The following is a 16717-nucleotide window of genomic DNA, read 5'->3' on the forward strand; positions in this document are numbered from 1 at the left end:
TTGTGTCTTTCATCCTTGTCGATACTCATAAAGTTCATTTATATTGGCACTTGTATGCTGTTCTATAATATGAATACACCACAACTTATGAACCCATTTGACTGTCGTCTTCAGTGTTTTTGCACTCATTAGCAATACTGCAATGAATGTTTTGTTGGTGTCTTCTTATGCACATGAGCAAAAGTCTCTCTAGGGTAAAAATGTAAAAGTGAAATTCTTGGGAAATACAGCATGCGCATCTTCAGCTTTGCTAGAGAACATCAAATTGTTCTGTAAAATGATTATATAAATCAACATATACACAACTAATATGTAAGAAAACAAAAAACTCTAGCATCGTTGTTGACTCTTGACTCATACTCCACATCTAACCTAACAAATCCTATCATTTCCACTTTACAAACATATCCAGAATCCGTCTCTTTTTGCTTTCTCTTCCTATTCACGTGGACTGGTTCAAGCCACCTTCTTTATTTACTCAGAATTTAGACACTTCTCCCTCCATCATTACCACCTGGTCTAAGGCCTCATCTTTCTTCTGGGTTATAAACAATAGCCTCCTTTTCAGCCTCCTTGTTTCCATTTCTGCCTCCCAAACAGAACATTTTCCATTCTGCATCCAGAGTGATCCTTTTAAAACTTTGGTTCAGACCATTTTATTTTTTTTCTTCAAGATCATACATTCGGCCTCCTATCTCTCTAGGGCCAAAACCAGTGATGCGGCATCATCTTACCCATTCATTGCATTGCCTACGTTGTTCCCACTTGCCCAATTTCCCTCACCTCTTGTCATTGCTTGCATGTCAGACAAGCTCCACCTCCCAGATGTTGTGCTGGCCATTTCCTCTGTCTGAAAATTTATTTCCCCACCCCTTACCCCAGACCTCCCCAAAGCTCTTTCTAACATCCTTCATGTATTTATTGAAATTATCACTTTCTCAGTAAAGCCTTTCTGTCCACCTTATTTAAGATTGCAATCCTGCTCCTAACCCCTGCTCCCTCTTTCATGAGGGTAGGGATTCTTGTCTCTTTTGTTTTTCACTGTATCCCTAATTCCTAGAACACACAGCAAAAGTACAGTGAATAAAAATTGTAGTAGTAACAGCCAACTCTGGTAGTGCTACTATTCTAGGTACTTCTAAGCAGGTTACATAAATAAACTCATTTAATTCTCCCAAAACCAATGTGAGAAAGAGGACTTCCTGTTAGAGTGATTTAAAGAGGTCGAGTTTTTCTCCTTCTCAGAAAACAAGTATAAAATTCGAAAATATTAACAAAAATAACTATTCCATCACACTGGAAGTCAATCAAGGCAACACAATAATTTGAGAAGCATTTATTCTTGAAAAATTGCTGGAGATTCAGGTAAGAACAGCAGGAACCTGTCACCTTGCCTGCAGCTACTCCCAACCTCTCCCTCCCCCTCCAACCCCAGCGGCAGCAGAAACCAGCTTTGCTGTCAGAGGTGGTAAACTCAGTTTGGGATGGAAAGAGGGAAAAAGCCGCTTTAGTTTCTCCAACATACAGTAGTGGATTTAGTATGGAATAAATGGCAAGAACTCACAACTTTGCAAGTGAGGTTGCGGTCCATGTTTGGGGTAACTGGTAGACCAGCAGGATTTAACAGAAAAATCCTAGCAATTAGAGGGCCATGGAAGGGTGGAGATAGCTCTTCACACATCCCTAGCTGACTGAGGAATGATGCATGCACGGAAGACACCTTGAGAATCTTCTTGCACTAGCTTGACTTTTCAAAACATTGTTAAAATCAGTCATCCTCATATTCTTGAATTTCAACGTGTTTTAAATTTTAATTCTTAAATACAAAGTCTGTATTTTTTAAATGGTTTTTCAATATCAGAGACAGTTTTGTAAAGTTTTTGTGTTATCTGGTGGAAAGGTAAAGTTATTAACTTCACTTTCTCTACTATGGATTATGCATTTAAATTTTTCTAAGCAATCATGAAAATAATAGGACTAGAGTGTAAATATTTTAAACTATAAAGGAAATAAATTGTAATGGGAAAAAAAGCCAACTTAAGCAGTAAAAATAAAGGCAAGAAAAGTGGGAAAACAGAAACAGTAGATTAAAAATGTTGCTCTGGGGCCCAGCCTGGTTGGGTAGTGGTTAAGTTCGTTCACTCCACTTTGGCTGCCTGGGGTTCACAGGTTCGGAACCCAGGCGCAGACCTATACACAGCTCATCAAGCCATGATGTGGCAGCATCCCACATACAAAATAGAGGAAGATTGGCACAGATGTTAGCTCAGTGACAATCTTCCTCACCAAAAAAGAAAAAATGTTCCTCTGAATTTCAAGAATTTTTAACATGAATGGATATTGAATTTTCTTGAATGTTCTTTCTGCATCTCTCGAAATCTTAAATTTTTCTCTTTTTATCATTGATATTGTGAGTTGTATTAATAGAATTTTCAAATGTAGAATCAAATTTACACTTCTGGCATAAACCCAATGTGGTGGTAAATTCAGTCTGCAAACCCACGACTCCAACACAACTAAGCAGTCACCCTCGGGAGAGATTCTAGCACCAAAGTTTCCTTAGCTCTCTGAATTTCTGCTTTATCTTTATTTGGACAGGTTCTGAGGGTGTCAATTTCTTGCCAGTAATATTTCACCCAGCGTTTTCAGATGTTTTTACCATGTAATATTTCTTTATCTGGTTTACCATTGCTTTGGAAATAAAAACCAAGTATGTAATTTTATAAAGAAAATTGGGCATTATTTGCTCTAGTAAAAATATGTGTACTTGGCTGGCCCTTGAGAATTATCTTATCAAAATGCTCTATGGTTTTAATTTGCTCACAGCCACACTGCTCGTGTGCACATTTTGGTTCTACATTTTCTAACCGTAGGACTGAGCTATTACTCGATTACAGAAATGCAAATTGAGAACGTTATGTGGATGTAAAATTTACTGTCTGTGCCCAACAAAATATTCAATAGAGCATGGTGCCAGAAAGCTGATGAGAGGGGGAGCAATTGCAGTCCCTAATCCACTTCTGACAGAGGATTTTCCTTCACAAGTTTATGACAAACAGGTTCCAGGTGATGGGTTGATGTTTGGGGTTTGCTGTTGTTTACTTTAGTTAAAATTTTTCTTAGAGGAGAGTGTGTTCTAGTCAATTGAATTCTGTGGATTCACTGAAGATAAATACTTCAACCCAATTTTTTCAAACTTTCTTGAAAGAGACAGGACAATATAATAGGAGGTAGCAGGGGACAGTGAAAAAAACCTCGGGTAAAGAATCAGAACAGTGTAGACTCTAGTCCTGAGAAGCTGTGTGGTCCTCAATTTCCATATGTATAAAATGAGGGTAATAATTTCTACTTCAGATGGTTGTGTAGGAGGAAATAGGAAATTATATGTAAAATGTCTGGTACATAGAGGGACTTCAGAAGTCTTGTTTCTCTCCTTTCTTCCTTTCATTGCTGAGAATCTTATATATTTATTTTCCTTTCTGAATAAATATATTCAAACTTGAATTTAAGTATTTATTTATTCATTCAAAACTACATTCAGTAAATAATTTCAAAGCACCTATAATGTACTAGGGACATGCTAGCTCTGAGAAAATAATGACAATAAGATAGATACTGTTCCTGTTTCCAAAGAGCTCATAGTCTAGTGATTTATATCTTATAATGCTTCAGGGTCAGTATCTTGAGTAGAACTTGTCCATCTGGAGGGGTAATTCTCAACACTTGAAGTCTCCAGTTAGATGCGTTTGACAATATTTTAGCACAGTCATCTGGGTCTCGTATTGTGTTATGTTCTTTATCGAGTGACAATAATGTCATATTACAAAGACCCTGTGCCATGGCCAGGACTGGCTACATAACTGCAGGGAGCAGTACAAAATAAAAGGAGGCCTCCGGCTCAAAGATTATTAAGCATTTCAAGATGATTAAGCACAGGGCCGTTCTGAGTGTAGGGACCTGTGTGGCCACACAGGTTATGCATCCAGGAAGCGGCCCTCATCATGGCTGTATAGAGCATTGTAAACGTGAGTTACAGAGTCAGATGAAGGCATTAGATTGGTATTTCTTTTATTTTCTAATGGCACAGCTGGAGGGATAATGTGACACCATCCAGGATTAATTAACTATTTAATCAGACAAACATTTACTGAGTGTCTATTATATGCCCCCTGTGCTAGGAGCTGAGGATACACAGGAAAACACAGTAGACCGTGTCCTGACTTCTGTGGACCATACATTCCCACATGGAAGACAGATGATAAATAAGGAAAGGAGTAAATAAATACCATTGATTACAGCCTTGCGCTTTCACTTTGAAGTGACTAAACTGGGCTCTAATAGGGAAAAATAGGACAGAGGATATAACCTTACTGTTAGTGGTCAAGGAGGGCCTCTTAGCAGGGCTGCCTCGCATGGGGTTTTCGGGCACAGCATTTGGAGAGAAAGAATGAGTTCTGCCTCCTTCACTTACTAGTTGTGGAATTTGGAGCAAGTCACATAACTTTCCTCTGCCTCAGTTTCCTTATCTGGAAAGATCTGCCAGCCAAGAAGGAATCAGCCTTGCAGAGAGCTCCAAGAGGAGAATTCCTGGCTGAAGAAACAGTCATTGCAAAGGCCCTGGAGTATTGTAAGAACCTGCCAGAAGGCCGCTGTGCAGGGCATATAGAGCGTGAGAGAGACAGGGCTGTGGGAGGGAGTATGAGAGGAGGCAGGGGCCAGATCTGGAATATGAAAGCTAATTTCCTGCACGAAAAATAGTGATTGATACTAACTCCTATCCTATAAACCAAATGGACTAATTAATGTGGATCAGAAAATGTGTCAGAAATAACTAGAGCCAGCTTCTCATTTGTTTTCTTTTGTGGCAGATTACAAATGATTTTTCCAACTCATGAGTGAAACTGTCAGCCAAAGAAGTAACTCAGTAAAACTGAAAACAGCAGACACCCAAATCTCTGGCACAGAGCGTGATATTCCTAACTCAGCACAAAAGCCACTGGCAAAGCCTGAAACACTGGCTCAAAAGCACCTCTAGAAATGGATACGAGGTTGCTGTGCCACAGAAAGTTTTGTCGCCATTTTATCGTCCCATCCTTCATATCCACTTCACTGCCATCCACAGACATGCTTCTGCAGCAGAATCTCTTTTTATCTAACACATTAATCGACTTGCTTATGAATAAGCAAAGGGTAGTCAAATTCCAAATGTCTCCAAGGGCTTGCATATTTTACATAGGAAGAAATTTAGGGGAGAAAATAGCCCCAGAATCTCAGAGGAGGAGTTCAGACAGAGAGAGATGGAAACAAGGCTTCATAAAGAACGGTACCTTGTGCAGCTAACTCTTTCCACCTCTCTTTGTTCTGCTGGATGATGTCCACCAGGTTGTTTTTGAAGCTCTTCAGGTCCACGCATGCCAGGGAGTAGTCTGGGGAGTAGGTTCCATCGTTCATGGTGCCTTTTATATTTGATCGTCTAAACAAATCAGCAACGTGTCATCCCATAAAGGTACGTCAGCCAACAGTAACCAAAGACACCAGAAAATACCAAGTTTGGGGTGTGGGATGAGGGAGCAAAGCTTGAAACACTTTACAAAACCAACTGGAGAAGCAGGAGGGCGGGTGCTCAGGCCAGTTTTGAGCACGTGTCGATGTTCCTCCCTTCGTGGAGAGGGCCAGGACCGCTGGGTCTGTCAGGGACTCCCAGGGCAGCAGGTCGGGGCCCACATGTATTACACGGGGGAGGCAGGAGGCCTGATTAGAGCAGCAGAACATTGAGGTGAGCTGACTTAGTGGCAAGGCCATTGGTGAACATCACAAAAGGGGCATCGTGATTCTAGAGGCCAAAGTGGGTAATGGCCTTGCCCTTTCCTCCTCCATTGAATCTCCAGACCAACCTGGATCTTTCTCAGGCAGAGCGTTCCCTCAGTTTCCTCACTGAGGCAACATTTATTTGGTGTGCTACTAGGAAAAGTTGTGTGTTCAGATGGACAAGAATGCAGCATGATTTTTCTGCAACTGGAAGTTTTAAACAATATCCCTTAACAGATTTATCAATGAAAAAGATCTAGTTTGAAAAATTGCATGTACGTTGTACATGTCATGGACTTTACTGTCACATGTTATGCAGAACTGCCATATTCATGTCACCTGAAAGGCTCACTCTGATGCAGGCATCTTTCTAGCTACGCAAGTGGGTTGTGATTGATTGGTTTGTAAGCAAAGCAGCACAATGTCCCGCTCCCAACTGCCCACCACTACCAGACACGTTACTACTATATCCAGGACACAATACCTACATCCTCCGTGAAAATTCAAATCACTTTATTCTCCTGAATTTGGAATACTGTTCTGTTATACTCCTTAGTACTTTGATATGTTTTGTAGCCGATAAATTCTTAATTTCAAAGGCACATGCATGCAACATAATATACAGCCACTAGGTGGCAATACTACCCAATAATTCTTCTAAGAATCTCCTGCTTAGATCTAAGAAACAATAAGTAAAAGGAAAATGATGCAAAAAAGACAGTATCAAACCTGCTTGCTCCATAGGAAGGATTTTCAGTTTTTGAGTCTTCCTCTATAAGAGGAATAATAATTTTCTCTGTTGAGTCTGTCAGAAGAGAAAACGTTGGCTCTACAATGAAATCAATGAAACCTACAAAAGCAAGAAAATAGATTCAAGTGTTACAATATCCTGTATTCTAAAATTAGTAATAATGAAGAGTCTGATGCTCCTGATAGCAAGTATCAACTACAATATTTGTTCAGCCTACCACTTGCAATTATTTTTAATCCAATAACACAATTTTTAGAGAGAGTTTAGCTGCTCTATAAAATAATCTCTCAGGCAGTGGAAGTGATACCATTTAAGTCTGCTAACTCAAGTATATTAGGTTTCCTATTTAATTTTCAGCCTCTTATTATTACTAACAATAATTTCAGATCTAACCAGAGTGAATCTATCTTCCTCTGTCAGTGAGAGAGATCACTACTGCTTCTGAAAGGCCTTCACTTGCTTGTTGAATTTTATTATTGACCAACAAGAAATAATATCTAAGCCCCAAAGAAATTAAATAATTGACATTTTTTCTCAGACCAAGGAAAGGCAACCACTGTTTTTTTTTTTTCTCATATTATATCAGTCAGAGCTTTCCGCCAGTGTGTTAATATTTCAAATTGCTGTTTATTATTCTCTGGATGTGAAGTGTTAGTTCGCAGCATGTGGGCGTATTCTGTCAAATCAGCGAGGAGAACAGTAACATCTTTGGGAGACAGCATCAATCCCACCACTCTGAGATGTCAAGATGGAATAAAGCCTTTCGCATTTAAAGTACTCCTCAAGATAGAAAATGACACACAGAGAGAATGGGGCACTGTCCCCCAGGGAGGATTTACCCCACGTGTTTAGGTGGAGAAGGAGGCAGCCTATGCTGAGCTCTGAGTACGTTCGACACCCCAGGTCCCACGAGAGGTGCTTTTTGCCTTGAACACATCTGCGAGTGATGGATGGCCATCTGAATATAAGAGACTAAATAGGGGACGGCTTTTTAAGTGATAGTGTCCTGGGAAATATCCACATTTGAAGAGTATCCCATCCATCAGACATTTGGGTTCAGTAATTCACATTTCCTGTTACTGGATTCGTCAAAGCATACATTAAGGCACATCTTTAATTCAAAAAAACTTCAATAGTTTTGTGTTATAATTGATCCCTTCAAGTCAAAGCAATGTTAACCGGCCACCCAGGGTGTTATTTCAAGTTTTGTCTATAGTTTTAAATGCCTGGGGTATGGAGACTGTCAAATGAGTCATCATCTCTACTAATTCGGCAAGAATTTACATCACAGCAACAAGCCTCAGAAACGTCCCTTCTTCCCAACTTGCCAGGGGAGGTCCTTAGCCTGCCACATTCAAACCCACTAAATGATGATATGGAATCTAGAAACACAGCTCTTGGAACTGGGTGGGAAGGAGGAAAGGTGAGAGCTTTCTGACAGCTGACCGTCACTCTGTGGGAGGTGGTACCAGAGCAAGTAGAGAAGAAAGGTGGCCATCCTATGTTTACCGATCAGATAGTGGAGAAATGAAGATGCTGGCTCAGGGAATGACTATTACAAATATTTGAACCACGCAGCATAGCAATGATGTTTTAATAATAGGCTGAACTTGAAGTCCCCAACACAAATACAAGTGAAAAGAATGAATATGGTTGAGGGCAACATCATTTTATAAATCTCCTATTGTTGGCTTATCTACTGGTATCAAGAATTTTTTCCCAAAAGAATATGAGCTAGCATATTATGCAAACAGTGATAACAGAACAGATGTATTAATAGTTTCATTGAATTGTCTTGTATACAAAGGATTAAATTACAGAAAACAATCAGCAACAAAACATCAAAAAATGTCATCTCTTGCACAAGAAGAAAGCCCTCCACTTTGTGAAAGGATTACAAGCAGATTAACAATTACATGTACTAATACTGCTTTGTTGAATTCATTTTTTGAGAATGTTTCAAAATTCTTATCATTCACCACCACATGGATCAGTCTTAAAGATCGAATTTATCAGGAATATGGAGTGAAGTTTTCATAGATGTTGCCCCTTTGAACAACATGGTGGATCCCTTCGATAACTGACAAGCACACACCCACTCTCCATGACCACCCATCTTCAGTATTACCTATTTGTGACTGGGCCACCATCGTTGACTTCCGATCACAAAGTGGGGAAAATGGAAGCCCTAATTCAGCTTCTTTATCTCCCTGTGGAAAGGAAAGCTCATTAGTACCTACTCACTTTGGAGAAGCTAACCAGCAGCCTAGATAAAAAGCCTAAAAAAGCCACATGTTTCATTTCTTAATTGGCATTGTGTATTTATTTTACTTATTATTTACAAAAGCAAAAGCTGTAGTCTAAGCTTATATAATTTTACTCAGTTGGTTTCTTTATGGGAACATATTGCAGAGGAAAAATCATGAACATTTTCAGCCCCTGGAGACTCTGCTTTGATATTACAATCTCTTGATTGTAAAGAGACAAACCTTTGCTCTCTGGAGTTTTCGAAAGTCACCACAAAATTGTCATCTCAGTGTGTTACTCAGCATTTAATGAACAATCCAGTTCACGGATTTTTCTCCTCTTTTTTTTAATGCCAAATACATGAGCAGGTCTTCAGATCAAGACGTTTTCATTGGACTACTTTTTGAAATTAAAAGTTTATGAGCATTTTGAAATAATTTTCTACTTATTAACCAAGTATTATTGAATCTCTCACAGCAGTAATGAGGGATATTTTAAACATTCTTACATTCTGTGAGCATAATTTTATTTTAACGGATTCTCAGAGAAAATTGAAATGTCAATGATTTTTTTTTAATGGAGGTAATTTTGCTTTTTTTAAGATTTTATTTTTTTTCCTTTTTCTCCCCAAAGTGCCCCTGGTACATAGTTGTATATTCTTCGTTGTGGGTCCTTCTAGTTGTGGCATGTGGGATGCTGCCTCAGCGTGGTTTGATGAGCAGTGCCATGTCCACGCCCAGGATTCGAACTAACGAAACACTGGGCCGCCTGCAGCGGAATGTGCGAACTTAACCACTCGGCCACGGGGCCAGCCCTCTCAATGATTTTTTATTTGATCTTATCGATAGTAGATTCATTGAGCACATATGTTAAAGAATGCCATTTATGTTTGGGTTTAATATCATAAGAGCTAATTAGATTTCATCTCCTAAAATAAATGTGGCCGCTCTGGGCAAAGCTTTATAATCACAAGATTTATCAAACATTGGTTCTTTGCATTCAAGAGATGAGCTTACAAAAGACAGAGGAGAGAGGATACTTCACTTGCTCCCGTTCACTCCAATTGTCTGGCCATTTGAAAGAATCCTTGGGCTCTACTTCTCCTAAGCTTTTGGTTGTAGGGTACACTGGCCTTGCATAAGGCCACAACTTCGGATGTATGGTCAGGTTCTGAAATCATGGGACAAAGGGGAGGGGCCTTCACTTTTGCTCTGTGGCAGAGCCCATGCCACAATGCAACACCTGTCTGAGGATTTCAGAGTTTCCTCAGTCAGCTTCTTCTAACATCTTTTCATCATGATCTTTACAACATTATGTCAACCTCTGGCTTTAAAGTTTTTATCAACAATGTTTTCTGGTACATTTCCACTAAACCATGCCTCTGATTATGAAGGGCAGAAAGTTTGAGATCAGAATGTTTGGGAAAATCTAGATATGGTCACCAAAGAAATAGACAAAGTAGCTACAAACAGGAATGTTTTACTATGTCATGATTTAGAGAAAATAGGGAATAAGGATTTCTGTGACCTTGCCTTCCTCATTCCCCTAGAGAATGACAACATCCATTCCATTTGGAATTAATATTTATACCTGGCTTAAGGGAGAGATGCAAGGGAATTATTAGTGCCATTAGCCTTGGAGTCACAAGACACAGAGTTGAATGACTGCTGTTCAGTAGGCTGTCTCTGTTACTCCAGACACATGACAGCCTTTGCTGAAATGGGTTCTCTTCATCTGCTACCTAACTTGGTGATTTAGGTTTACTCATTTTAGGAATAAAGACATAATAGTATCCACCTAATAGAATTATCCTGAGGTTATCTAAGATAATTTACGTGAAGTCTAAGGACAGTGCCTAATATTTGGTAAATAGACATTAAATATTAGCTAATAAGAATTATAATTCATAATATCAAAAATACAGAGCTTTGCAAATTAAAGGTATTTATGACATCTAATGCCTATCTTGGACGGTGTTAAACCACAGAAAAAAGAATTAGTACTTAATTTAACATGTAATGGAGAGTATTGGCTTGTTTTCCCTCTTTTTTTCTAGCAAGGAATTGACATGACAGGAATTACACGTTTGAAAGATTAATTTGCCATCAGTGTGGGAGATAGCTTGGGGTAAGTTAAAGATGACTCTTGGGCTTCAAATCTAAATGAAGAAGAGTCTGTAGCCCACTAAGAGAAATCAGATGACCTGGATGAGGGTTAAATTTAAAGAATATTATGGATTTGATTTTTAACATGTTGAGAATAAGATGCAAGAATATTACTAAAAGTTTGCATTAAACTATAAATAAGGGGCTGACCCAGTGGCATAGTGGTTATGTCCATGTGCTCCACTTCGGCAGCCCAGGGTTCACAGGTTGTATCCTGGGCATGGATCTAGCATCACTTGTCAAGCCACACTGTGGTGGCATCCCACATAAAATAGAAGAAGATTGGCATAGATGTTAGCTCAGTGACAATCTTCCTCAAGCAAAAAGAGGAAAATTGGCAACAGATGTTAGCTCAGGGCCAATCTTCCTCACCAAAAAATAGAGAGAGAAAGAGAGATAGATATAAATATATAAATACAGATATAAAAATAATAATATTACTATTGTAAAATTAAAGCTTCTCATAGACTTCATGGGAAATGTGATATTTAGGATACTTATTTGATCTATGCAGATACAACTGATTGGTTTTATTGATCAAGGGACTGCTATCTGATATTTTAGTATGTGTATTTTTATACTATATGATATAAATTCTTTGACCCCAAAATGATCCTTTGGGCCTGAAAAAGGCATTGTGATGATCTACTTTCTGTAAGTTAAATTTTATAGAATGCTGGATGCAACATTTTCGTACAAGACGACTCGGGCATTTGACAGATACATGCAGGGTCAACCTTCCTACAGATAGAGTGAGAAATTTTATGTTCTACTTGCTTCTTGTACTCAACAACTGATTTAGAATATTAAATTTCACTGCTAAAGCAATTGAATGCTAAAGTGCATTAATTATTTAATTTATCTATAAATATTTCAAAGTGTTATTTATTCTTTAGGGTGAATAAAGGACATGAGTGCAAGATTAGTAAGGGGCCCTGTAGCCAGAATATGAGGGAATCAGAAACCCAGTAGGACAAGGAGGGTGCTGCTGAGGGGGAGGGAAAGATATGCAGAGAGAGTCAGGAGCCCTGAGGATAAGTTTGATAAACTCTACAATTGTGCTTACTCTATCCCTGAACGGGGAACATTTACTTTCCATCAAGATGAAATCAGGGGTCAAAAGCAACAGCCATTGTGCAAGTCAACTGGTTTTATATTCTTCTTGCAGGCTGTGCTTTCATTTGAGGTTGCTGCCTTCAGGAGGCCAAAAACATACCTTTAAAAGTAAATAATAACACATGTGTTCTGGCGTATTGAAATATACAAGTGGTTGGAGCAAAAATATAGGGTCCTAAGGCCACTAGACTCAATTAATTAACCAACCACTCAATTATGCCCCTGGATCTCGGCATCTCTTCTTGGAGATGAGCCTGCGGGTAGAGAAGTGGAGAAAGTGGCTCTATCAACATGGAACCACAGGCAGCCTGCCCAGTTGGTGCCTGTCCTAGCAATTCCCTTGGAAGCTGTTGAGGTTTCTTCTCTGAAAGGCGATGACAAAGACCTGGTGATTGTTTTTATGCTTTCCTAATGGGGTGAAATGCTCAGATAGCTGTCAACAAGGTGTCAAATTCAGTGACTCAGCATATTTTTTTTCTCCTTTGCATTTTCTCTGAAGCCAAAACAGTTCCTATAGTTTTAAAGAAGTGAAGAAGATAGGAAAGGGCGAAGTGCAGAAGTCTTGAGAAACCTCTTGCATTGAAACCTCAGTTTTAATCACAGACGCAACATCGACAGCAAACACACAAGAAGCTCCTGATCACAGGCTTGGGGCCACTATAAGGCCGAGGGTAGAAGTGGAGGACCCACCAGTTCTACAGGGGAATTGAATTGAGGGGGTGGGGAAGAGGCACCAGTTTGGCCTTCTTTGCATAACTTATTTAAGGGATTTAGGCCATCTAATTACCTTCCTTCCTTCCTACTAAAAAGGGATGCTTCTAAATTCTAAGAAAGCCACAAGACTCTTTAAATGTTTATGATTATTATAACTAACACACTCACTTTCAGTAAAATTTATGATACGGTATAATTGTACTTTTGTGACTGTTATAAATATTTTATGGATCAGTACCCCCTGTGCAATCAATGTTTACAATACTTTAATGCCTCTTAAAATTATAAGCTTTGATTTTTTACATTTTAAGTTATTATCCCGGTTCATAGCTACAGTTCTTTACATTTATGAAGGGTTTTTTTTTTGTTGTATCTATGATTTTTAATGTCAGATCCTTGGCAGAGAATGTACTAACTAAATACATGTGTGTTACTATGGGAAATATAATTTATTTTGAAATAACACACTTTATACTACTTCTAGCAACGTTGAAGAAAATAGAGGGGCTGATTGTACATAATTTGGGGTAAAACGACCATTTGACCTTCCTTTCTAGATAACTTGCATTTCCAATTATTTGTTTCTCCTTGACTGACAAAGTAATACTAATTGGTAAATGTAGATTTTGTTCTGATATAGGTATTTTTTTATGTGTTACAAAACAACTAGTTGAAGAAGGGAAAAATTCACTTAGTTACTAGATTCACATAGTATAAAATATGAACACATTTTAATGGAAGTGACTATGTTTTAAAAATTTAATTGTATTACCTTCTTGTTATCTTGCTAACCTAACAAGTTCAAGAAAAGAGTAAGAAGCAAAAAGCTGTCTTTCTTTACTAATGGTTATTTTCTTGGCTGGTACCTCCATCTCTGATTCCTCAGTCCTATCAGTCATAATTGAAATGAATGGAGCATCTTCTGAATCCACCCATTACGGTCAGAGGGCAGAGGGAACTGTGTTGACCTGTGCAAACACTTGAAGAGAAGGCATTAACTGTATTGATGACTATCACAAACATGCTGTGAAACATGCCATAGTGATGAGGACTGGCTTTACCTCCTTTACCATCAGCTGCTTACTCGAGAGTCAGAAATGAGAGTTTCCCAGGACTGCAAATTCTAGATACAATTCTAATCTCTTCTGGCTACAATTTCTCATGGCTTCAGAAGGTGCACCTAAAGCAGTTACACCAAGGATTGGGGTAACATTGATGAGATTTTTAAGGATGATACAAATAACTTGGTCTACATTGGTTTGTCCTCCAAAAATACACTGTGTCTTAAAAACTCAATGTCTACTTAAGCCCATTTGTTAGATAAAATGAACTTGGTAGACAAATTAATAAGAAATTGATTCAGAAGTCAACACATCCCCAAATTTCTCTGGATTTTTCTGAAACATTAATTCATATCTATATATGGATATACATATATAACTTATATGTATATATGTTTGTATATATTTATGTACATACACATATGCACACACATATATTTTCTTGTTGCTCTTGAAAGTTCTAAAAATCAGCTCTTTCCTTTGAATACTTTTTCTTATTTTTTGAGTTTATAATCCAGTTTCCAGTTTTGTTTAAAATCTATTGAAAGAATTCAAAGTCTAGTGCTATATTATCCAGAGCAAAAGGGAAAATGCTTCTCTTAATTTGCTACTTTTTAAACCTCAGGGTTGTGTTGGGAATGTGTGTTTTTAAAATTGTGCCCAGATCCTTCAAAGCTCAGCTTTACGTGACTATCAACTAACCAAACATGTCATAATCAATGGCTCTCTGATACTTTGCCTTGGAAAAATACAAAGCTTAAAATAGACAAGTAAGATTACAAACAATACCAATTCCTCACATTTGTATCATGTTTACAGTGTGAAAAGATCTCTCACATTCATTCTATCATTTTGTTTCTCACAACCATCCTGGGGAGAAGGCAGAATGGGTATTAATTCCTCCTTATAGATAAGAAGGTGAAGACACACATATCCACCTCTGCTGGAAAGATGGAAGGCAAGAGTTTCCACTGGGGTTTCTGAAGCCAACTCCAGCTGCCTCTTATTTTGCATTGGGCTGCTTATGCTTGCCCAATATACACAAAATACTTTCTTTAACAGGAAACACAAATGTTTACATTTTTACTGCAGCTGAGGGCAGTGATGAGTTCTGGGCAGACATTGTCTGATTTGCCTCAAATTCTCTAGCACAGCCAGTGGATCACATGACACACTATTTAGATTCTTAGTACATTCTGAAGAAATTAAGAAATATATTTTCAAAGTCCTTTATAATAGTGCTGCTTTGACTGAGATGAAAAACCCCGGTTATCTTGGGTAGATCCACAGCAAGAAGGTATTTATCAGTTCCATGGGTTCTACGAAGTGATAGTTACCGGTGGTTATTTGAGGATGAGCAAGAATAGGAAAAAACATGGAAAAACTGTTGCAGTCCTGCCAATTTCTAGGACATCTTCTTAGATGCACAGATCCAGTTAAACAGCTTATGTCAAATACATTCAGAGCAAAGCATACACCAAAGAATTTCAGATTCCTTGCAGTATCCACTTCCAAAATGTGTGCTAAAATATGTGCTATGGCTAAGAATAAGTAAGGATACTGGGAGAGTCATTTAGTTAGTTGAACGCATGAAAAAATTTTACCTGTTGGAGTCAAAGCCATATTTTAGTATGGCTTATAAAGATAAACTTGCTGTGCTTATAAAACGTATGTATTGAGTACAAACTCACTTGTTTTGACTTTTAACTCTATGTTCTCCTGTTTCGCTAAATATGTTTCTGAAGGGAATTTGAAAGTCATTTACTTTTAAAAATCCAGAGACCGAGAAATGTAAGATTCCATTTTTAAAAAGTCTTATATTAATTTATCATGATCTGAGAGAATTTCCATAGTTGAAGAGATGAGGCCATGCCGGCAGAGATAGTTTGATTTTGTAATAGCCCATATTAACAAATATACTTGACTCTCCTTTGGGCTGTAAATATCCTGCCTTGTATGTTAAAGTCATTCAGGCACAGACTGTCACTTCTGAACATTTTAGGGTTACATAAATGCCTATCACTGCCCACCAAGAGTCCTGTTAAAACAAACAAACAGACAAACAAACAAACAAATAAATAAAAATCTGACACCTTCTTATTCTAAACAACATAATCTGGAAAATGCAGATGACAAACCATCCCGAGTATCACGGTGCTAAACCTCTTCCAAGGCTTGACCTTTTGCGTTGGGTGTATTTCAATCTCTAATATTCAGATATGTGAGTCACTGTTTACCAGGCACTGAGGATGACAGAGGAGCTAAATAGCCTTACGGAACAATTTCCCTCTACCCTGAAATTCAGATTTCAAATATCACTGTACGCTGGAAGTTTCATCATTAGTACACACCACCTTTCGAGTAAATTCAAAAATAAGGTGATGAACTTCAAAAACATATGGACTCAATTTCATTGAATTTATTACTCTCATGATTCTGTCAGATATTCTTTGTCTGGTTTGAAACCAATAGAAGAGCGGGATAATACAAGCCGTGATATTATTTAGAGATCTAACTGTAATTTTCAAGAATCTCTGGAATTTATCAGAGATTTTTTTAACAGTGATTTTTTTAAAGTTCTTTATTTAAGTCATCGATGAAGTACCTTCATTCTGATAAATTCTTTTTTAAATCAAGGTAAAATTTATGTACAAATCTTAGCTGTATAATTTACACACTTGTGTAACTAACACTCAATCATGATACCCACAGAACACTTTCATCACCCTGAGAAAGTTCCTTTAACCTCTTCTAGTGAATTCCACCCTGTACAGGCACCCATTGTTCAGATTTCAATCACCATAGTTTAATTTTGCCGGTTTGTGAACTTCATATAAATGGACTCATACAGTATG

General features: G+C 38.1%; 1 protein-coding gene across 15 annotated transcripts in view; it reads right to left on the reverse strand.

The window, feature by feature from the left end:
• Nucleotides 1-16717, reverse strand: part of PDE1A (phosphodiesterase 1A) — a 341793-nt gene that overhangs the window by 33114 nt on the left and 291962 nt on the right. For all 15 annotated transcript variants that reach the window (XM_070580369.1, XM_070580372.1, XM_070580373.1 and 12 more), the window contains 3 exons: nt 8688-8769; nt 6538-6658; nt 5328-5473 (listed from right to left, as the gene is read on the reverse strand). In XM_070580369.1, coding sequence (XP_070436470.1) covers nt 5328-5473; nt 6538-6658; nt 8688-8769 — 349 coding nt within the window. The remainder of the gene's footprint in view (nt 1-5327; nt 5474-6537; nt 6659-8687; nt 8770-16717) is intronic.

Source organism: Equus przewalskii, chromosome 17, assembly GCF_037783145.1.
Source record: "Equus przewalskii isolate Varuska chromosome 17, EquPr2, whole genome shotgun sequence".
Lineage (NCBI taxonomy): Eukaryota > Metazoa > Chordata > Mammalia > Perissodactyla > Equidae > Equus > Equus przewalskii.